At 40.0% G+C, this 22,908-nt stretch overlaps 1 protein-coding gene across 8 annotated transcripts in view; it reads left to right on the top strand.

Moving 5' to 3' along the window:
- MTUS1 (microtubule associated scaffold protein 1) overlaps positions 1-19,181 on the top strand; it is a 128,773-nt gene extending 109,592 nt beyond the window's left edge. For 7 of the 8 annotated variants that reach the window (XM_018069558.2, XM_018069550.2, XM_018069552.2 and 4 more), the window contains 8 exons: positions 3,239-3,305; positions 11,704-11,918; positions 12,443-12,548; positions 13,523-13,596; positions 13,701-13,796; positions 16,257-16,373; positions 17,589-17,686; positions 18,495-19,181. In XM_018069558.2, the coding sequence (XP_017925047.2) occupies positions 3,239-3,305; positions 11,704-11,918; positions 12,443-12,548; positions 13,523-13,596; positions 13,701-13,796; positions 16,257-16,373; positions 17,589-17,686; positions 18,495-18,711 (990 nt within the window). In that variant the 3' untranslated portion in view covers positions 18,712-19,181. Of the gene's footprint in view, positions 1-2,232; positions 2,419-3,238; positions 3,306-11,703; positions 11,919-12,442; positions 12,549-13,522; positions 13,597-13,700; positions 13,797-16,256; positions 16,374-17,588; positions 17,687-18,494 lie in introns of those variants that run through there. The other variant, XM_018069591.2, reaches the window with a different exon arrangement.
- Positions 19,182-22,908: the final 3,727 nt, after the last annotated feature.

Genomic DNA, 22,908 nt, shown 5'->3' with positions numbered 1-22,908 from the left:
TATTGATTTTTCAACTAGAATCTTACTGAACATAAACTAGAAGGTTACTGGATATTCCAGCTCAAAGCACATGCACACTTTTCTTTAAATTAAATTCTGAAGACAGGCCCTTACTGGACTATTCAAGTGCTTTTGGTATTTTACTGCACTTAGATTTCAGGTTTGGGAAACTTTCATGTTTTCTTAGGGAAACCCCCTCATACCTGGAGCTTCAGTTCTCTCAGAACTTAGATAAAAGTGTGCTAGATTAACTGCTAGTCAGTCTGACTACTTCATGGGGCTGCTTAACCCCTTAGCAACTTATTCTTCTTATTTTAGGCTGGCAGTTTCTATGGCTAGCTTTTTCTGAATGTATTCTTTAACAGGAGGTGATGATACAAGTCTGTCTGGATTTCTTGGATTTACAAAACTATGAATGGGCAAGCTAAAGATTGAGGCAACAGGTTAAACACCACCAGTAAAAAGCAACACAGGCTTAAGAGCAGCAAGAAACATTAAAAAAAAAAATCTACTAAAGCAATGTTAGTGTATTTTACATTGAGATTTTAGTCTCAGCCTCTTGTTAGTCCTTAGTATATTCTGATCTCACATGCCCTTTTCTCATCAAATTTCTTTAACTAAAAGCAAATGCAAAATGTGTGCACCATGAAGAAGACCCTTTGGAAACAGTAAACAAGAATGTTAGCGTTTCCAAAGGGTCTGCAGCATGGTCCAGTCATTAGGGAAGATGTGATATGTTTTACTAACAGTGTGGGCAGGAAGAAAGCAGGTTCAAGGACAATGACTGACAATTAGAAGAAAGAATGAATATGCAAACCAAGGGGGCACTATAGGAAAAAAAAAACACCTATGTGTGTTTGTACATACTTCAGTAATGGACTGAGTTACTGCAAAAGCTTTGGAAAATCCCATCAGCATGAACATAAGTGCTTTGGTAGTTAACTTGATTATAGATCCACTACATGGTTGTGTCCCAGCATGTAAGGATGCAGCATTCACGTTTTCATCATCAGATGCTGTGTCCGTAGTGGGAACACAGGTGTTAAGCTGGAGTGAGATGACTCATCTCTCCTTTTTGAGCAGAGAAGCAGGGAAGACCAGGGTGAGTCCTTTCAATAACTGAGCTCTCTGGTATCCTGAGATTTACCATCGAGAGCTAGGCGTGGTTTTCAATCGTAGCCCACTGCCACTGTAAAAAGCCTCTAAGTGCTTAATATGAAATTACAACACAGCTACTTAATAGCCCTACTAATGTGTCAGTGTCCAAATAACTGTTAAGACTGCTTAAACTGAGTAACTGAAAGGGAATCTTTCCCATACAAGATCAAAAATATAAATATTTCTAGTAAAGGGCTGGCTGGTTGTTCTAACCAGCCTTTACAGCTGCAGAATAATAATATAATTAATAATAAAACTTGCAGCAAATAAGAGTGTGTAGCATAAAAATTACTCATTTCGATTAGTCTTGTGTCAGACCTTAATACATGACTGGTTTCTGGGTGCTCATTCTTTGTAGTTTTTCTTAAGAATGGTGTATTCTGCTGCTTTATTTGTTCTGCAGGCATGCAGTGAGTATTCCCTGCCTCCAGAACAGGGTGCTCTTAAGACAGTAGCCTGTGGTCAGGCTGCAGCAAGAGTGACCAAGAGGAAACAGGGAATCTGTTGTAAAGATGAGGTTTTCCCTGGGGAAAACCGGGTGCAGGTGTGGCCCTACCAGTCTGTGAGCTCCTCTGGTGTGGTCAATTGTGGACAAGTCTGTGTGATTTTTGGGCCAGTGTTTTGGGGGGGGGTGCCCCCCTCTATTTTTGCCTTTTTTTTTCTTTTTTTTTCTTTCCCCTAATGTATCCTAGCTAAAAGAAAAGCATATAACATGAGTTTCAAGCTCTTTGCACGCACAGGGCCTATGAACATAAGCGTGGGCATTGACAGCAGCAAAGTCGCTGTATCTGTGGGTCTCCCGTTCAGCTCAGGCCTCCTGTGGCTTATTTGTGCATCAGCAAATTAGGTGTGAAAGCAGCGTTATAGCAAGCTCGAAACGCCTGCGGAGAAGGACAGTGTTCTTTCTCTCTATGATCCCGGCTGCCGCTGGAGCAAGCGGAGATCGATCGGTCTAATAATGTCTGGGGCTCGCCTTTCATAAAAGAAGGGCTGTGGCTTTAAGTAATCGCTGGCTGCCTGTGCCAATTGCAGAAGCTGCAGTATCTGCCGCTGTCGGGAGCGCCCGGCGCGGCAGCAGGATAACCTGCGGAGGCAAGGTCCAGCCTGCGGCTCGGCCAGACCTGCCCGGCTCGGCGGTGCCGCGCTGCTACGTCGCGATGAGGGGCCGGCCCTGGGGGGCCGAGCGAGGGCTGCCGGCGCGGGAAGATGGGCTGCTCTAGCAGCAGGCTGTGCCTCTATTCTCAGTGTGCTGCAGCAAGGGTAATGAGTGTTTGTTTCACAGCTTTGCCGACGGCAGGGAGCAAGGTGAAGCACCCTGCCAGGAGGACGCGTGGACCTTGCCACCCCCACGCCGTGGCCATGGGTGTGGGGTGGCGGTGCCGAGCCTTGGAGCAGCCCTGCCGTGGCTGTGCCTGTGCCGCTCCCTGGGCTGCAGGTCTAGGGGCACAGGGGCCTGACCGGCCACCTTCCCTGGCCAAGGCACAGCTCCCGGGAAAAGCAGGGAGATGGGTGCTTCTGCTTTGTTATGATCTGTTCGCAGATTCCTTATGATTCTCTCTGTGTAAAAAACACTGTCTATCTTAACATTAAGAACTGTGAGCAGAAGGGTGGGTTGTATTCAACTTTGAACAGGGCTGTGCCTTTCCTTCATGGAAGACTGAGTGTTTAGCAAAGTTTTTGGTTTTGTGTTTGAGTAAGCTTAAGATAAATATTTAATGCATGCCTCTTTCACTTATACACTATACTTCTGTGCCCTTGACAGCTATCAGTTGATTTGTTCTGGAGGCTTGTGTTGCTACACCCACCATAAAATATGTAATTAATTGCTGCAAAGTAGGATTTTAATTGCAATGTTATCCTGGAAAGAGCTTTTCTTTGTTTTAAAGTATAACTTCCTTAACAACAGAAGAACATCTGTATATATTGTAACAGATGAACTGTTATCGTGATTCATATCTTGGCTTCTTGTTCCTACCTCTTGTTTTCCTGCAGAACACATGTAAGTTAATTGTTGGAAGGTGCCCCACTCAGATCACTGGTAACCAAATGTTTGCATTTGTTTGTTTATTTTTCTCTGCAGAGGGAGGAAGCACTGAAACAGCGTAAAGAGTTATCTCAAGAACTAGTTAACCTTCGAGGAGAACTAGGTAAGAATTTATTTTTGTATTCTTCATTAGAACTAAAATGAAGCAAAACAGAAAGACAGATGCCCTGGTATTGTAATGACAGTCATTTAATTCCCTGACTGAATTCCGCTCAGAAGCTTTAAGCGCTGTGGAGCCCTGACAGCGTGACCCCAGGTTCACTGAATTCCTGGCACTGCGCCTAGCGGGGCCTCCTTGCAAAACATGCATCTGATGACCCAAGCACTCGCTTTTTAAAAATGGGAGGATGGCTGACAGCATGTATACTTCTGTTTGATCCCTTACTTGTTTGTATGCTGTCTTGTAGAGATTTGCTGGCAAAACATTCATAAACCTGTAAAATATACTGCGCAAAATCTGCATTTTTGCTGTAGTGACTTGTAGGTGGATGAGTGTAAAATTAAGGAAATGCTTTCAGGCTGATGAGATTAAGTCTTTGAACTCATCCTGGTGGGCAGCTATAATATGAAATTAAGCTATAATGTGCAGGGGCTGGTTTAGCCAACTTTGAAGCTTGATTTAACTGCATTTAACTCAAAACCAGATCATTTTGTGAAGTGTAAAAAGTAATTGGATTGAAAACGATAGCACTTTAAAGTAAAAATAGTGTTCTGTGAAAACACACTTCTCTTATCATGAAACCTCTTTAAAAAATAATAAAAAAAAAGCTTTGAAACCAGAAGTAATACATGTGGAGCAGTTTCAGATATGACATTGATGGAGAAGTTGGAAACACTTCTTTTCACATGCTTTGAAAGTCGAGCATTGTCTCAGCCAAACAAGTGTGAGTGTAGGTCTCATTAGATGCGGGTGGTGCGTTTAATGTTCAGATTTAATTTTTAGCACTGATTAATAAGGCGGAGGTTCCCTGGCAAGTGCTCAGAGTTGGAAGTGCAGTGGGGAGGGAGGGGTCGCCCTGTCTCCCCAGCTGAAGCAACAGAGCACAGCTTCTCCACTTGCCACTGTTCCTGGCATCCAGTTTAGAGGGTTATTTAAAATGCAGTTTTCTAAGAGCTTTATTTGTTGTTGCATAAAGCTAAAAGTGTGTGAACTGAGGCAGTATCACAAGCAGAGAAATATTTGTAGTCTAAGTAGGTAGGTGAGAGTACCAAAGACACTGCAGAAATATGTAGTGTTTCCTTTCTCAGAACCTTAGTACTAAAAAGCTGAGGCTTTTCTAGAGCTTGGTTTTGTCCGGCATCTGTCAAGCTGCAGCTTTTTTTAATCTTCCTGCTGATATGAAGCACCTGGACTGCAGTTTTGCTGTTGTCCCAGGCAGGTCTCTGTAGGGGCTGGCTTTGAAAGAGCCTGGCCTTCCTCTGCCTTTGCATCTCTCTCCCTGGGCAGCTGTGTGCCCAGCCATGCAATGAGCTAGCTACCTGGGGACCTAAGGCAGCTGAGATCGGTGACTTGAAGTGCTGTTTTGCCAAAGCTGCCTGGCCTGGCTCAGCATGTGCCTGAAGGAGCACTGGTGCTGGAGCAGAGAAAGGGGAAGGAGCAGGAGGGTGAAGGGCGGTGTCCCCCATCAGCTGCAGCCAGCAGTTCTGCTACCCTAAACTGACAACAGAACTAGAGTTTTAGTGTGGAAATGGGCTTCTTACATCACTACAAAGTTGTGTTATAAACATTATAAACTAGGTGGGTTTTTTTAATGTACTTAGCATGACTTTCTGAGCAAACCCATTTGTTTACCTCATTGTGAAAATGACTTCAGAAGGATTGCTATCGGAGCAAGAAAATCTCTTCCATAGGCTTGCATCTTCAATATTATTTTTCCTTTATCAATCTAGGTACTATGTTTATCAGTTACCTGGAAAGGGAAAATTTAGCTTAAATGGATGGACCAAAAGCTACTTTTATCCATTACCATTTTTGGGGGCTTTGGCGGAAGTTGAGGTACCTTTCTGCTTTGATTAACAGCCTGCTGAACTCATTCATGGAACTCCCTTTGCAAGAATGAATATGCCATTCAGTAGGTTGATAACTAGAAAAAAACTTCAAATATAACTGTGCCTGGTGGATCTGTGACACCCAAGTGCACAGAGGTCTCAGACGGGGATGCTGCTGGATGAAATCGTCAGCTGGTCCCCTCACGGAGAGCTGAATTTCCTGGATCAGTTCTGCAGGAACATCTGAATGGCAGCCTTGGGCTCGCTTCCCTTTGTAAGGTTTCCAGACCATGGTTTCAGTGAGGCATTTATCTTCATGCGGCTTCTTTGTCTTAACCATGTCACACGTCTAACCTGTCTGTACTGCTCTCCTCAGCATGTAAAGGGAGTGGATTTAATTACAGAAATGAAAAACTACATAGGTCTTCAATCTTATGTAGCTTTAAAAATAACTGGGTTTGGGTTTTGTGGGTTTTTTTAAGTTAAATTATTCATTTGTTGACAAGGTGTGAGAAAGGTATTCTTGTAACAGTAGCTTTAGCTGAAAATAATCAGCTTAAATACACACCTGCTAATCAGCTTTCTATTGACACTGTTAAATGGCTATAGCTGAACTTAACATTTCCATAGGCTGTTTTGACCTAAGTACTGTGAATTTTGATTCACAGTAGGATCTAGGCATAGGTTGTCTCAGACAGTGCAGTTTTAATCTTATTTGGCGATGTGGACATGTTCCCTGGAGTCCCAGCTCCATGGTTTTAATGCCTGTTGGTTTGCACTTTGAGGACAGTCTCAGAAGAGGAACCTGGTGTGCCCAGCTCAGTATACTCTATGCCCTGCATGTTGCCAAGTTTAAGAGGAACATGAAGGCCCCTGCAGCTTGTACCCTGCACAGTTTGGATTCCTCAGTTTCTTGCTTTGAAGTTTAATTGTGCACACTCCCAAGGTCCTGGATTTACCTTGTAAAACCAATTTGGCTTGCTGTCAGATGGTCTGTTTTGCTGGGTTATTCCATACGACCCTTTCTACCAAAATACCTTTGTTTAATGACTTGAATATGCATTACCATCCCAGAATGGCCTTTGGCAGTGACCATGTGGCTGTGCTGACCGTAGGGCAGATGGTTACCAGACACTGCTCTCTGCTCTCACTGGCTGGAAATGCATGCAAGGATTAGCAATGAAAGGTATTTGGGATGGGCTTTTCCAAAGGCAGTTCAGATTCATTAACAATTGGGTTCTGAACTTGGGTTTCCTTAAAATCTCCAGCTACAAAGACTAAACTTCATGGTTTGAATGTAAATGCCTTAGTTCTGGGAGCCTGGAGCAGGTAGGGATGTCCTGCTTGTCACCTGTTTCCCTTCTGAAGAAGCAAGCTAAGTGTATAAGTTATTTCTAGTTCCTTGTTTTAATTATGTAAGTAGAAATTGCAAGAGCCGCATATTTCTTGAGAGGTACGAAACTACTCCTCTAAATTAATTGCTCTCCAAATTGTTTCAGAGCCTCTTTGCAACCATGCTGGATGTGATCCAGCTCAGTCCTGCTACAAAACAGCAGGTGCAAAGCTGACTCAGCCTGTGCCCGTCTTGGCCCTTTGAAAATTGCCATTCGTGAGCTTTTCTCTGTGGCCTGGAGCAGCCCGAGTGTACCCTGTACAGCCAGACAGATGCCGATCCCCTCTCTCTCCCCTCCAGTTGCTGCATTGAAATTGATAAACTATTTTTTTCAAAATACCTTCATACTCTCTTTTTGTTAATAATAAATTATCTTCAGAGTGCTTTGGAGGTTCAGATAGAAGAGACTATTGTGTTTTACAGACAGGTGGAGAGAATGTGATTTGTTTTTCAGGGTAAGGTGATTCTTAAAAATACTTAATAAATAATTCTTTCAATTATTTGAGGCTGGGCCTAACTTGCCACACGTCATACACTTGCTTGCTGACACTTGTAGCATTTGCAGCATTGGGGGTGGGAACTTACTTCCTGATAAGTGAATGCTTCACATATTTATTCAGTCATACCTACTTAAATGTAGCTTACAGCAGGCTTTTTTGGTCTACTTGCCTCATCTCAAGTTGTCCAAGAGTAAAAATACAAAATGTGGCTTAACGTCCTGTATCGTTAGCCTCATTATAGAAGTAACACCAAGAGAAACTTGGTCAGAAACTTGAAAGCTTGTTTGGGTAGAATTTTCAATATTGAGAATCTACCAAAAGCATAAATTAGTTATTAGATATATTTAAAAATATATATTGTACGGAGAAGAAAATGAGGCTCTGTGACTACAGTAGACTTTATGGTCAAGTGAACATACATCTTGCAGTCTGAAATACAGCATTCGAGCAATGAAGTGTTAGTGCAGTGTAATGTCACGGAATGCTAAATACTTGGGGTTTTTTGTGGTAATTACCCCCCTTTTCACATCCTCTCATCTATTAAAATGCTGCCAGCTTACTGTCCTAGTGAACTCAGTTTCAAAATTGCAGTCAGTCTACTGCCTTTTCATAAATCATAACTAGGCCAGTGAGTGACTTGGACAATTTTATGAAGATAACTATTTGTTACAAACAATTTAATACAGGGTTCAAAAAAAAATCCAGTATATTTTATCCTCTTAGCATTAGGTTGTGGTGACTTTTAGGGGGAATGTAAGGTGAAAAATGTTTTATCTAAGCAGTTTAGCCATAAGGACTGAATTGCATGATGAATGGTTTATAATTAGAAAAAAAAATTGACAGGAGATACTGCACAATTGTAAGGTTTTACCTCCTGGCTACTTCTAGTGGAAACATGAAATACATTTTTTGGGGATATGAAGGCAACTTTTGTAGTCCTCTCCTTCAGCTGGAGCTAGTGTTGATGTGGTTTGGATCTGCTGCCGTTTGCACTATTGCAGGGAGTTGCCATGTGCCTGGTTCTCCACGGTTCTCTCTTGCAGGCATTTGTTTTATGATTTTGGCATGTAAAAAGCTTCACAATGAAATACCCATGATGCAAGTGGCCATTGTTAACTACTGCAGATGAGTGTGTAAAAACCAGCATTTCTGCTCTGAAGATATGCTCTTACCAAATCTCAGAAACTTCCTGTGATTCCCGAAAGTCGTGGTTCTGCTCAAAAGAACCAGGCTCTTCATTTCTAACAAACAGTTTTAAGAAGCCTAAAAAACCAGAATAATCTTGCTCCACATTGTAATAATACAGGGAGAGACTGTTGTATAGTTGTGAGGAGAGGCTGAAACAACCGGGGGGGAAGGAATATTTATGGCTCCGCTATTTGAATAAAGAAGTAAATATTGCTTCTGGCTGCCAAGTACAGCATTCCATATGCTCTGTCCTTAAAGCTTAAAACGGTTTAGTGTTACAGGTAAGATTGAACAGACCATGAACAAATGGATAGTGCATCTTTTCATCTCTGTGGCTCAATTTTTATCTGAAATGCTGTTGAACCACTTGTTCCCTGTTGAATTTTTTTGCTCAAGGTTTGTGGTCTGATGTGTGGCATAATGAAGATGTGGAATTGCAGAGGAAAGCACTTTAAGAAGGGAAAGGAAGCACAGTAGTAGTATACAAAAGTGCTGAAGTATGCCCTTCAGGTGTCTCTGAAGTGGCTGAGAAGTTGAAATGGAGATTTGTGTGTTTGTGTGTGCTACTGGAAAAGCACATGTTCCAGTTACAAATTTTTGTTTAAAGTTAAGCATCAATTCAGTGAGAAGATTCTTAAGTTGAGTAGCCGTCGAGTTTGATTAGTCAGGACTTGTGCAATATCTCCTTCCAGTGGATAGATGGCCAAACTAAGCAATTAGGGACAAATCATGGAAAAGGTAACTTTCTTAAAAGAAGGCAGAACACAGTCATAAAATACATGATTCATTCTGGAGATGAATAGGGCTGTGCAAAATATTTGCTGCAGACACTTCAGTCTCAAGTATTGAGACAAAGTTTGGTTTATGGGACTTCTCATAATTTCAAATTAACAATTCACTAGTTGGTGCTCTTGCTGAAGCTTCATGCTTCACATGCTCCGTTTCTTGCCACCACCATGATACTGGGAGCTCACTGGTTGTTTAGTAGTTCTGCTTCTTAGTTGGATGGCAGAGATTCACGTCAGGCTTGCGATCCGCAAGGAAGCATTGCAGCCTCCAGCTTTGTGGAGGCCAGACATTACCTTTAAGGTAACAACATTTAACTGCCAATGTAAGTTTTAAAAGTTTTTGTTTGCCTTTGTAACATTAGTCTTCTCATAAATCTGAATTGCAAACTGCCTGAAGGGGAACTGATGCATCTATTTTCTTTGACAAAGGTGTGGTTTGCTATTTGCTTTTTTCCTGAAGTGCTTTGCATCATCTGAAGCTCCATGTGCTGACATTTAAAGATAAGGCAAAGACAGGCAGCACATTCTTTTAGCTAAATGGAGGCAAATGAATAGCTCTGACCTTGCAAATAAAGAATTTAATGCTTGCTCTTTCCTCTGTTGCTTTTAAATGAAGTGGATCATGTGAAGCATTTTGCTACAGTTACCTTAACTGAGGCATGCAAGTTGCCTGCCTCTCAGCTATGCCCTTACTCTTGCTATGGAAGGTCAGATCCATGTGCATGTGGTTGGCTCTATAGTGTCTCGGTTTGGCTTGCTGCCTGGTTCTTTGCATTATAAAGTGATGTCCCCTAACAGTGATGTTTTCTCTTCCCCAAAAACATGACAATGCAGTGCATATATATTCAATAACTTTATGCCAAGGCAATGTTATAGAAGTGTAAATGCTAATTTTTCCTTTTTTTTTTTTTTCCCAAAGGGAGCAGTTGTAAGAGAAGTTTGTGGAAGGAATAAAGATAGGAAAGTAAAAATTTTTCTTGGTGGTGGTATAGAAAGTATCAAAAACTGTGAAATCTGCTTGGGTTGCAGGGAATGTTGTGGTAGGTTTCAGCTCAGCCTCTGTTGCATTATTGCCAGAATGAAGAGCTTGGCTTAAATCTGTCCAGATCAACAGATCTTTCACACAGACCCAGCACTGTTAAGCCTGCTTTTAAGCCTAAATCACATGCACATCAGTTTCCACGCAATACAGCTCACTCTCTTAATGCTTTCTAGTTCAACTGCAGGTTCCAAGTGATGGTAGCAGGGCCAAAACTCTTTACAGTTTCCTTAAAAGAGAGTGCAGGTGTCATTTATTGAGTTACTCATGCTTTTGATGAGCTGTAGCAAAGAAGGAATCAGATGTGTAACTGAAGGCGCTCTGCTGGGGCAGGCTGGTTTCCCTTGAGCTGAGCCCACTACTGCTTTGGGAATCAGTCCTTGTAGATGCTGTAATTGATTTATTTAAGACTCAAACACAACTGTGATGAAAATGCCCTGTGCTGCCTGTACAAAAATCCTTAAATCTTCCTGTGCTTTTACAGAGTTTATGTTTACATTGTTTGGGCAGTGTGCCAAACTGCTGAGAAGTGCATGCATGCATGACGTCTCCTGTCTTTGAGGATCACATTAAGATTTTAGTTGATTTTTCTCTTGAGCAGTCATTCATCTGACTAATTTATTTTAAACCAAAGTACTGGAGTCCATATAGAAGCAGTTTTGCTCAAGGTCAGTGACTACACTCTTGTGTTAGAAATCATGTTTCACCTTGCTTCCAGGCTTTGGGTGCAGCTGGAAATGCGAAAGGCGTTTGCTGCAGTCATATTAACAGTAGGAAAGTGACTCCTCCTATTCGGGCCTGGCTGCCTGGAGATGGGAATGCTAAATTTCAAACTCAAAAAATAGAAGTTACTAACTTCTGTTTTGCCTTTTAACCAGCTGCAAATATGGGGAGACAAGCCTAGGCAGTCTTCATAGCATACCTGTGTTAATACAGATGTAAAGAGAATTACACAGCATTTCTCTTTGCTTAATACTCTGTACTTTTTGGCTAAAACTGTTCTGTATCTTGCATATTTAAATATCTCAGACATACAAACATTAGCAGTACCTTTCAGATTGGCAGTTCTGTATCGGGCTGTGCATGTGAGGGCAGAATTGCTTCTCTGCTGTATATCTGAGTGTGAGTAACATTGAATGTGTAGTTTTCAGGATATTAAGACTCTCAAATTTAGCTAAGTGGTTTATATATAAAAACGCAAAGTACTCTGACAAATAAGCTACTGAAATGGGATCAAATTAGGTGAAGTAGCAAATGCAATTAATTTTTTTATTGGAGCACTTCAGTCTGTCTCTTGAGACATTCATTCTTCTATGACGTGACAAACTGTCACACTTGTGCTTTCTGTGTGGGTTTGTGGCTTAACTAGATTGAATTAATTTGCAGCATAAGAAACACTGAATTTAATATTTTTGCAAAGATCTTTTCATGTGTCCTTGGAGGTGGCACACATCTCATGGATAAATCATATTTGTCTTTGTATATCCATGTTGCTGTGCAGTGTGTTCACTGTCTTTAATACCTCTAAATGAAGATGTGACATTAGTATTGAACTTGATCCAGTTACTTTTTTTTTTTCTCTTTTTTTCTTTTGACATCTTCAGTAACCACTTCTGCAGCTTGTGAGAAATTGGAGAGAGACAGGAATGAACTGCAAGTTGCTTATGAAGGATTTTTGCAAAAGTTAAACCAGCAACATCATGATGACTTAGCTGAGCTGGAGGAGAGGCTTAAACAGTTTTACACTGCAGAATGTGAGAAACTCCAAAGTATCTGCATTGAGGAAGCTGAGAAGTACAAAGCACAACTCCAGGAGCAGGTTTGTAATATTCAAAGTAGAAAAGTTCTCTAGCAATTGATTTCTGCTACAAATGAGTCTTCAGAGAATCTTGGGTTTTCTAATAACAGAGCTTCTTTATTTAATGTGAAACTCTACTTCACTGCAGCTATAAAAATACTACTACATTAAGCTGTACAGATCTTAAACTTATGTTTAAACGTGGTAGAGATTCCTTGTGTTCTGCCAGCTTCAGTAACTTCTAGAGCTCCACTGGATATTTGATGCAGCTTGAGTTTTAAGATTTATAGAAACACACCTGCCCTCTGACCTTGCTTTGCAACAACTCCATGTGTGTGACAGATGCACACATCATCCTGTTGGTAGTGATAAATTGTAACGCATCATTTTCATTTACTGAGTGTTGCACATGGCTTAGCTTCTCCTGTTAAATCCTACTAAACCATTTTAAATGTACTCAATGTACTACATAAAGACATTGAAACAATGCTTTAAACAAGGGTTGATACACATAAGGGGAGAAAAATCATGTTGTCATATTGCAGGTGGACAACTTAAATACCACACATGAAAGCTTTAAGCTGGAACTCGAAAACAGACATTCAGAAAAAGTAGAGGAGCTGAAAAAGGAGTATGAATCCTCTTTTTCAGGCAAGTATTTTGTATTCAAATACACATGCTATAGTATTGCTAGTCACAAACAAAAATATTTAGGCTTTCTGATCAATATGTCCACTTCATTGTTCTTAGTGGCCAGCTGTCTTTAAAAACATTGGCTGAATTCCTTCCTTTGGAACTAACAAGCCTCATTTTACATACAGCAATAACCATGATCCCATTGTAGTTGAATGAAACTTTTAAAACTGTTTGAGTGGAAGTGACTTTTTCTTTCAGTAGAAAATGTCTGAATTGCCCTCAATGTCTCCAGTGCCTAGTAATTCCTCCTACTCCCTAGTTCAATAAGGAGCACCTCAGAATTGAAACTGAGGATAAGTAGGCTGTATGCTTTCCAGAATGACATGGACATTATACACTGGGTACAGTACACTGGGGCAAAAGTGGTTCTTCAGGGAGGGGGTGGTGAGTGTGCTTAGGTTTAAATGACATTGTATCTCATTAATTTAAGTGATGATGATTTCCATCCTCCTTCCAACTCCACTTGATAGCCAAATTTCCAGTGACACTTCTGTGTCTTCAAAACTGGTGACGCTTCCACTGCTGTCAAAGAGCAAACTCCTCTGCACAGCATCTCTGAAGGAGGCATGGAAATTTTTTCTAGAATCTTGTAGAGGAACACAATTTCAGTTTTTGCTGTGTTTCCTTCTAGAAACTCAGCTTTTTTCAGATGTGGCTAAATCCATTTGCTGCACACAGATGAATGCTTTCAAAACTGACATGCTCTCAGCTAATGAAATGGATATGCAAAGGGACAATCCACAAATCTGAAGTGGCAGTAAATCTGATACTTCATACATGCTTTGCATCAATTAATGATAAATGTTCTTTCTGTATTGTCATTGACTCTGCATCTGTGCATATGTGTATAGGCTGGCTTTACAGGCTGTTTCTTTCCAAAAGAATTTTCACTTCTTATATTAAAAATCTGCAAAAATAATTTGTTTCAGAGCTCAAGAGCACCCATGAATCTGAAAGGAAGTCACTTGAAGATTCTTTTAAAGAGAAGCAGGAATTGCTGGAGGTTTGTTAAAGGCTGGGGTCATTGCAACAGTCTAAAACTTGAAAGGCAGTTTGGAGATGTGCAGTCAGTTCTTGGCCTAACTATACCGTGTATTTTCATTTCAGAAAAAAATCGATGAACTAAAAAGTGAAAACGACTCTCTGAGTGAGAAGCTGAAATTAGAAGAACAAAAACAAATAGCCAAAGAAAAAGCCAATGTTGTAAGTCTTGATCTTCAAAAGTAATGGGGATGAGCAGATCTTGCCTGGGGTTATTCCATAATATGAAAGGTTTGCAATCAAGCCTGATAGGACTCCCTTACTTAGTAGTATTTTATGTAAGTGGCTCATCTGCCAGTTTTTTGCAAGCACTGTGATGCTGTCTATGAATTTTACCACTATAAATCTATAAAGCTGTTGAGTATATAAGTCAGGGGTGTAAATAATATCCTAAGCTAAATTGAAGACCTATGTGTATGCAGAAGTTGTACCACAGCTTTTTTCTGGACAGTTGATAACTGTTCTAACAGTGCTATGATCAGTGTGGGCTTGCATCACTACTACAAAACTCTCTTCTTGTACTTGAGTCTTTAACACATTTATTCAGACATTAATTTGTAGTTGTTGCTGATTTATCCTTCAGATAAACTTTTTTCCTGCCTTTCCTCTCAAGGCTGCTGTTGTCATTGATGCTCCTGGGATAGAAATGTGCTCTTAGGTTTTTCATGCACTTGGGAGGGTTAGATACAAACATGCTTATCTTTCTGGTTACCCAGAAATAACTGGAATACCAGTAGTATTGTTTATTCCATAAAGAGAAACTCCATGCCTAAAAACTCACCTAGGATGCCTCCAGTAGAAGTTGCCCTAGTTTTCACTGGAATTTAATTTGTTTGGGTTTTTTCTTCTTACTACTTATTCTAGTGGCAGGACAGAGCTGCTGCAAGAAGAATATGCAACCACAGTATGTTGCTGTGATGGTGGGATTTTGAACTGTATTCCACAGGAATGCTCAGATCTTGTTTATGTTAAAGGAGCAATAGTCAAGTGCCTTTACATAGCTGCAAATGCACTTTGCGTCCTGATGCATCATAAGCTTGAGGCTTCTCTGTGGAGAAGTACCAGTTTGACTCAGCATACTCTTCTGTACTAAGCAAAAATTCTGCACTGTCAGAATTTCCAATAACCCTTTGAAGACAGAGATGTGTTTACAACTCTCTGGTATCCTTTAGATAGCATCACTTGATATTCCCAGCTTTTTTCTAAAAACTTGTGTAGACCTTTCAGTCTTTTTATTTGGCTGTGTGTTCTGCTATGAGTAGCTCATGTAGGTGCTCAGATTAAACTTCAAAAAGACATTTTAAGACCACTGGGCTAGAGGAGGGAAAGACAATGAATTGAATATCGAACATACTGTAAGCTGCATTTAAACTTCTCAGGACTGCTTTTCTCCCTAGCTCCTGGCTTCCATGTAAAGTCCCAAGAGGGAGGAAGGAATTGTCTGCTGCCTTCACTGAGGCAGCACAGCATGCTCCACCCCTCACACGGACATCTGTTCAAAAGGGGTTAAACAAGAATCACTGATGCAATAGTCCTTAAAAACAGGCAGGAGAATGAACTGCATAGGTGATGGAGCCCCTGTTACCTGCAATATGTACTGTCCCTGTCCTTGTGGGACTGTGCCCCATAAAACTGCAGGCATTGCCCTCCAGTATGAGGTTTCTGGCGCAGCAGTGAAGCTGTTACTCAGTGCACTGCACCTGTATTCTTACCCAAATACACTAAAACAAGTTTTGCTTAGATACAAAATGCACTTAAACATTGATTTGGCTTGTGTTCCACTTGGACTACCTGGAAATGGACTGAGATTTGCTTTACTTCTTATTATTTTTGCCTGTGACTTTGCCTTTGAAAAGTAGACAATGTGTTTTATTCTGCAGTGTTTGAATGGTTCCTTACTCTGGAATATAGGTCCTTCAGGAAACCACATATGACCTTGCCCTGTCTCCCTCCTCTCCCCTCCACCTCTCAGAAAACAACAAAAAGGAAGAATAAAAAAGGAAGTCCTAACTTGCTGTATTGTAGATAAGTCATGGATGTACAGCAGTGCAAGATTTGTGTGTGCAATTGCATTGCCAGGCTTTAACAATAATGTAAAACTGAAAACTTTGAATTTCTGCTTATAAACCTTCGGACTCAAACCAGGGAAGATCAGTCAGGTTCTGAGGTTAAACTTCTGGTGCTTTTTTGAACTATTCCAGTGTCTGAAGACTCTTCAAATGTTTACTTTAATTATCTCTTGGGATGGGTTATGAGTAATATGAAATAAATTTTGGAACTCCTAACCTTAAAGGGAGCCTTTGGGCACTCCTGTGAAACAAGTTTTGCTGTGACAGCGTTAGTGCCTTGAGTCACAAGGGTTTTTCATGTCTGTATGAAGTGTTTTCTGAACAGCTTCTGAGGAAAACTGCAACTGTCCACCTACACCAAAGGAAAAACAAAGTCAGAGAAGAAGGTCGTATCAGATCTTGTTATTTATTCTAAACTGTTTGACTTGACTTCACTTAGAACAAGAAACGGTTGTTACCATAATTATTTTCTTGCTTTTTCTGAATAGCAGAGAAACAACTAAATTGTTCCTGAAATTCAGGGCACTAAGCAAACTCTCTGGAAATCTTTCAGAAAAACCCACAGATTATGTACCTGGAACAGGAGCTGGAAAGTTTGAAAGCAGTGCTGGAGATCAAGAATGAGAAACTCCATCAGCAGGATATAAAGCTAATGAAGATGGAAAAACTGGTGAGTGTTTCTAGGAGTCTGGCAGATTGGGGTCATGTCTCTGAGTTGTGTTCTGATAATGACCTCAGACTGGTCAGACTCAACAAGAATTAATATTTTTTGTTTAACAGGAAACATGAAATCATGATGGGACATGCTCATGTTGTAGGTACAGCACTCAGGGCTGTAATGTAAAGAGGGGGAAGGAATGCCCCGATGCTGTAAATGACCATGTTCTCTTTTTTACTTCCCTCTCTTCTCCCTCGTCCCTGGAGAAAAAAATCCTTACCTGCTACATTTGCTTGAGTGGTATGGAAGATAGATTGCACTGCCAGGAAAACATTAAAAAGGAAATTATCCTAATTTAATAAGAAGGGATCAAATAAGAAATGGAATAAATGTTGATTAGCTTAGGTCATTCATTTTAGCTGTTATCTTTAAGGTGCTTCTTTAACTGTGTGGACTTGCTCCTGACCGATGTGTAATTCCACATGAAAAGACAATTTTGGGGGCAGAACTTGTAATTACTCAGCATGCTGTTATTTGTGTCAGGATGGGGTCCTTCTTCTGGGTGGGGCCTTCAAACACTGTTGTAATACTTGCTTAAGCAAGACTTTAATGAGGAAGTATAGAAAGAGGTTTGGATACAAAGGATTCAAGTCAGTTGCTCAGTGTTGTACAGCAGCATATGTTACCCTAGTCTACAGTTACTAGTAAATTACTAGCAAACCTTCATCTTTCCTGAGAGATGTTGGCCATAGTGTAGAAGCCCTTGGATTATCCAATCATTTATTCAGTTTTTCCTTAAAATGCAGTGGAATCAGGAGACCAACAGAGAAAGCTGTTTACACAGGGGAGCTCCTAAATTTGGCATGTTACTGTGTTATTTCTAGACAGTCTTCTGTCTACAACAGCTTCTAAAACTGCTGGCTGTCACTGGCAGAAGTTACTAGAATGTCCTGGTTAACAAGTAGATCCCTTATGCAGTCCTCTTTGCTGGCATCTAACCAGCACAAGTGGCCAAGTGCCAGTGTTGCACAAGGATAAGGGAAGTAGGATCTATTTGATGTTACAGAACATTAAGCCATGGCAGCAGGTCAGTCTGACGTTACTTCAGGTTTTTATATCTACTGTTAACAAGGTCTACAAACTCCAGATTACGAATGTCTGTGATAGCTCAGTATTTTGATGAGCGAATGTATAGGTTTTGTTTTAAACTGTGACCTTCTTTCTAAGGTGGAGAACAACACAATTTTAATGGATAAATTAAAGAAGGTTCAGCAAGAAAACGAAGAATTAAAAGCTCGGATGGACAAACACATGGAGCTTTCAAGGTGAAAAATATCTGTGGACTTTTAGATGTGATGAGAAAGAAATTTCTGTATAAATATTAGTGAATGCAGTTTTGTAGTACTGTGTAAAAGAACACATCCCTTTCTTCCTCACTTGTCTCTCTACAAATGTGCATTCCTTTGTAGAAGAACAAGCAGGAACAGATTGTAAGGGGGTAAAGGCCCAGTATGTTCTTCAGTGCTCAAAACGAACATTTCGGGGAAGAAAAAGCAACTTGGAAATACCCTTCTACAAAGATTGTCTCTCTTAAGTGAGCTAAACTTCTGTTTTAAACACTTCAGTGAGTGATTTGTCCCCAGTTTAGATCAGTGTGTTATATTTAACAAATATGTGTTACATTTATCCAAAATGTGTTTTATTTAGCAATAACAGTATTATTTAACATGAACAAAGCAGGTCTGAGGTTCTCCTAACTTCAGCTTTTGCTTAAATCGATGGTCAGACTCTTCCAGTTCGCATCTTCTATGTAGAGCTGAGCCTGCAACAAGACCCAAAGGTTCCAGCACAGCCATTTAAAAACATCTATTATTTTAAGTAGGACAAGTCTTACTCTTCAGAAATTTTTTCCACCCTTTAGGGATGCTTCTTATTGAGAGTTTCTTCTGCTTTTTAAAATCTACCAGTTTAAATCCAACAAGGATGAGAACATGCTATCCTCCCTTTAAGAATGGAATTTAGTTGTGAGCCAAGCAGGGGTTTATGCACTTTCAAACCTTTCTTTACAATTAAGTTCAATACCGTAGCTTTCAGCTTGGGTTATGTGTTCTTATGTAAATCTTCTGTTTGCAGGCAACTTTCTACAGAGCAAGCTGTTTTACAGGAGTCACTAGAGAAGGAATCAAAAGTAAACAAACGCCTGTCAATGGAAAATGAAGAACTTCTGTGGAAGTTGCACAATGGTGACCTATGCAGCCCAAGAAAACTGTCTCCGAGTTCTTCATCTGTGCCTCTTCAGTCCCCACGAAATTCTGGTAACTTCTCTAGTCCTGCTGTGTCACCAAGATGACATCTCTTGAGAGAAAGAGAGGATTGCATTTCGTTTCTGATCTGCAGAACCAATCTTAATTTTAATCACAGGAGCAAGAGCTATATTAGCCGACTATGACATCTAAACATAACTGGAAACTATTCAGTGCAAAAATGGCAAGAAGAGACTGTGAATATGGGAGTAAGACATTCCCTCCTCCCAAAAAGACTTGTTTATGACCTCTATGGACATAGTTGCACAAAGCACTTAAAGAGCAAGGAAAGACTTGTTTGTTGCCTTTTCACCTAACTCTAAGAAGAAGCTCAGGGGCTTAGAGATAAAGATCACAACCTTTATAATATGTTCCTTATCACCGACACTTTTTTAAGGCTGTGTGTGTGTGCGCGCGTGTGTGTGCTGTGGATGGAATGGATGTAACACACTGTGCGTGTGTCTAATGCTGCCTTCTTTGCTGTGTACGTAATAAAGGATAAAAACTGAAGACTATACTTCATTTACTTCCTTGATACTGTTGACAGTATGCATGCTTTTAGCAGAGTAGCCTTGCCCAGCAATGAGGAGAAACAGCCACTCGTACTGTAGGTTAGTTTCCTTCAGCTTTCTGGCTTCAGTTTGGTAAAAAAACGGCATGAAAAGCTTTGTCAACTGACTCATTAATGTCTTGGCCAACCTAAGTATGCAACTTTGAATTAATTTTAAAAACAAACTGAATTGCAGCCATATTTTGCATGGGTTCTTGGGTTTTTTCTCTGCCATTTATGAGGAGACATTTTTTGCAGGATACAGTGGATTTTGGCTTTCAAGTCAACAGAGTTGTAGTCAGAACCACAGTAACCCTCGAGTTCAGAAGTTCTTATTTGAGCTGCAGGTTTAGAAACCTAGACTTTAGCATCTTACCAGTTGAAAAGGAATTGCTAATTTCCCAAAGCATCAAGTCCATTTCTGAGGATACACTAGATGTAGATTGGAAAGCCAAAGCAAAAAATGCAATAATTGTCACCAGGTGCATTCTTAACTCAGTTCTCGAGATGAATCTTAAGTAATTGGTGAATTTCAATGTAGCTGGTGACACACTTACTTTGCCTTTTTAAGCATTAGGATTTGTATGAACATTCCTCAGGGTTGGCTAAATTCACCTGAGGAAGAGGGAAAAGGTGGTATCTGTGTATTTTGTCTTGCTAATTCTGCCATACCTTCCCTTTTAGACTGCAGGATATTGGTCTTTTGCTAGTATTTGGTGAAAGATCCTGTACTAGAGATTCTGTAGAGTAGGGAGGGAAAATTGTCCTGGCTGCTGGAACTGGAGGACAAGGGTGTCAGTGTTTCTGGAAATGTCACATGATGAGCTTTAGCTTCAACAAGGTATTCATTTAGCCTTGCTCCACCCTTGATCAGACCTGTTTAAGATATCTACTTTTTACCTGCTAAACACAGATTCAACTTCAAATTGGTATTACAAACCCCTATCGATGTTTACAGTAGCTTGGGTTTTACAGTAGGGCCAGGACCACTGTTACAGTACTGGTTAGCAAATGCTGTTAGCTGGACATACAATTTGCCATGACAGTTACCAGTATCTGCTGAGTTTCCCTGTGTTTTTTAGTAGTTTGAGGACAGGAGTCAGGGGGGAAGGAGAGCATTCAGGGAACTCAACTGGAGGACCATTTCATTTTACCTGACTTGCAAAACCTTGTCTAGTACTGAGGAATACAGACATAGAAACAAGACTCTTAACAGTGCTCATACAGTAAGTAAATTTGTAATAAACTTGTGATTGACTGTTTCATCATTAAATTTACTTAATCTTTCATAACGTACAAGTTAAGGGTGCCATTTCTATAGAATATTATGCTTTCTTTTAATCCTTTATAGGGCACTGTACAAACCACTTACTGGTGGTTTCAGTACTTAATATGTTTTTCAAATTCATCTACGAAGATCCTGTGTTGGCTACAACTTGGCTTAAAGTATCTCTTGGAACATTCTTATTTTCTATGGTCAGAGATTTGATTGCATGTATTTGAGCTGAATGCTTTACAATAAATTTTTTGTACCAATTTAAGGATTTTTCTTCTGCTTGTATTAGTCAAATAATCTTTAATCTAGGGAGGAACATGCCTCTAGCTACTAAAAACTCTTAGTGCCTGCTCAGCACAGCAGAACAACAATAGTGAAGCTTCACTGCACAAATTAATGTTCAGCTAGCCCTTTGAAAATGTTACCCTTGCTACTCTAATGTAAGTAGAAGTTACACAGAGCTTGCTTGTGATTATTAGCAATTCAGTTTGAGTTGGCCATTAACAAAAAAAAAATGTAGATTAGGTACTCAAAGTGCATATGTCTGGTAAAGGCATCCTACAGAACTCATTAAAATGCTCACCTTATTCAGGAAGTTTTGTGTGTGAGAAAAGCCACAGTTACAGTTTAGCAGTCTAAGAGGTCATGTCACAAGAACAGTTGTCCAGCCACTGGTAAGAACTTTTATTACATTAGTTGCAAAGTAATGCCTCAAATAAAACATGCAGGAAGATTGCATACAAGTGTTTGAAGGTCAGATATAGCATAGCCCTTCATGTAACAGAGCAGGGAAAGCTTTTCCAGGCTACTGGTACAGAAAAGTAAGTATGGTATAGTAAATAATACAAAGACTGTTCATTTGTTGATAATTTCCCACAGTGCACAGGAGACTCCTCATCTCTAAATCGCTTGCAAGTAAAATCTTTAATGCTTTTATGAAGAAATCAAGACTGCTTGTATATAGAAATCAGACTACAAATAACACCTGTTCAGTGTTTGTCCTTTTGGTCTCAAAGAATTAAATAATTCTATTCATCTGTAAATACTGTTTTAATGTTTTTCTGTTTGAGTATCAGTATTTCAAGCTTTACCTTGGGTACCATGTGTTAGCAAAAGCTTTGTTCAGTGCAGTAACTTTTACATATTTTTGGGTTTTTTTTCTTTAGCATAAAGTTAGAAGCTTGCTCACCACAGTCATAGACCAAAGGTCAAGCAATTAAACAAGTGATTTTCTTCAGATACTGAACTTTAACTAGTAGTTCTAACTCTAATGATAAGCTTCAAAGGAAGTTACAGTGACATTTGTATCTACCAAGTAGTTTCTTGCCATTCAAACTGTTCATAATATGGTTCACCTTCAATTCACCTTTCAGTACTTTTCTCTAAAGGTCGTTGTATGAGTTGCACTGTATTTGCTGTACAATTTGAAGTGAATCATTTCCTTAAGCTAAATGAAGATGTTTCTCATTACAAACACCAAAGACACTTGCATGTAAACTGGTATCATGCAATTCATGCAGGAAATTCCTTCTAGACAGTAAGTAACCTCTATATTTAAAACTGTAGTTGCCCAACAGCCAGGAAATCATTTAGGGCTGAGCTGGAGTTAAAAAGGTCATTAGAAAGTCAGGATAATCACTGAATGTTTAAGAAACAAATACCCTCTGTCCATTGCTGCTGCCATGCCTCAGAAGAGCAGTGACACAGGTATGGAAATGGAAAGAACAGTACTGGCAGCTTTAGGCATGTAACCTTGCAAGTAATTTACATTTCATTTCCTAGGCTCCATTCTCTTATCCTGGGTCACTGTTCATTTAGGTGGAAATGTGTAACTGCATCAGCTCTGCCCAGGAGGTTTTTAGTAAAATATATAGTAAAATAATTCTCATAGTTTTAAATAAGAATTATTTCAGTGCTTGGGGGGAAGGACAGGGGATGATGGACAGGACATGACACTTGTGACTATTCTTCCTTAAAGGCACTGCTTCTGTAGTTGTTATCAGTCATGAGAACTGCACCTGAGGGGACTACTCAAGCAATGTGATTTAAGCCATCTCTTCCTCTCCTGCCACAATGTGTTCAATGAAGTGATGCCACCACATGAACTGCTGTGCTATGAACAAGTCTGGGCAGGTGGCACGATCTCCCACTTGCTACATATTCTGAAGCAAATCAATTGTCAAATTAAAGGCTCAAATGCACTTTGAACTACAGTTGTAGTTCAACTTAGGAGTTATGCCAGCTTCCTAAATTTCACAGGGAAATGCATTGTTCTTATAAATGGAAGTGCTAAAAAGGAATTAATAAACAGACTCCTCCAGAAGATAAGGGATTCTTAATTTGGTCAGATTAAAAAAAAAAAAAAAAAGATACAAAACCAATTTTTCCCCTAAAAAATGGTACAAGGACCTTTTTCAG

This window comes from Manacus vitellinus, unplaced genomic scaffold, assembly GCF_001715985.3.
Source record: "Manacus vitellinus isolate BGI_N305 unplaced genomic scaffold, ASM171598v3 scaffold_0_pilon, whole genome shotgun sequence".
NCBI lineage: Eukaryota > Metazoa > Chordata > Aves > Passeriformes > Pipridae > Manacus > Manacus vitellinus.
The sequence above is the reverse complement of the archived record's forward strand: the minus strand, read 5'-3'. Positions and strand labels throughout refer to the sequence as shown.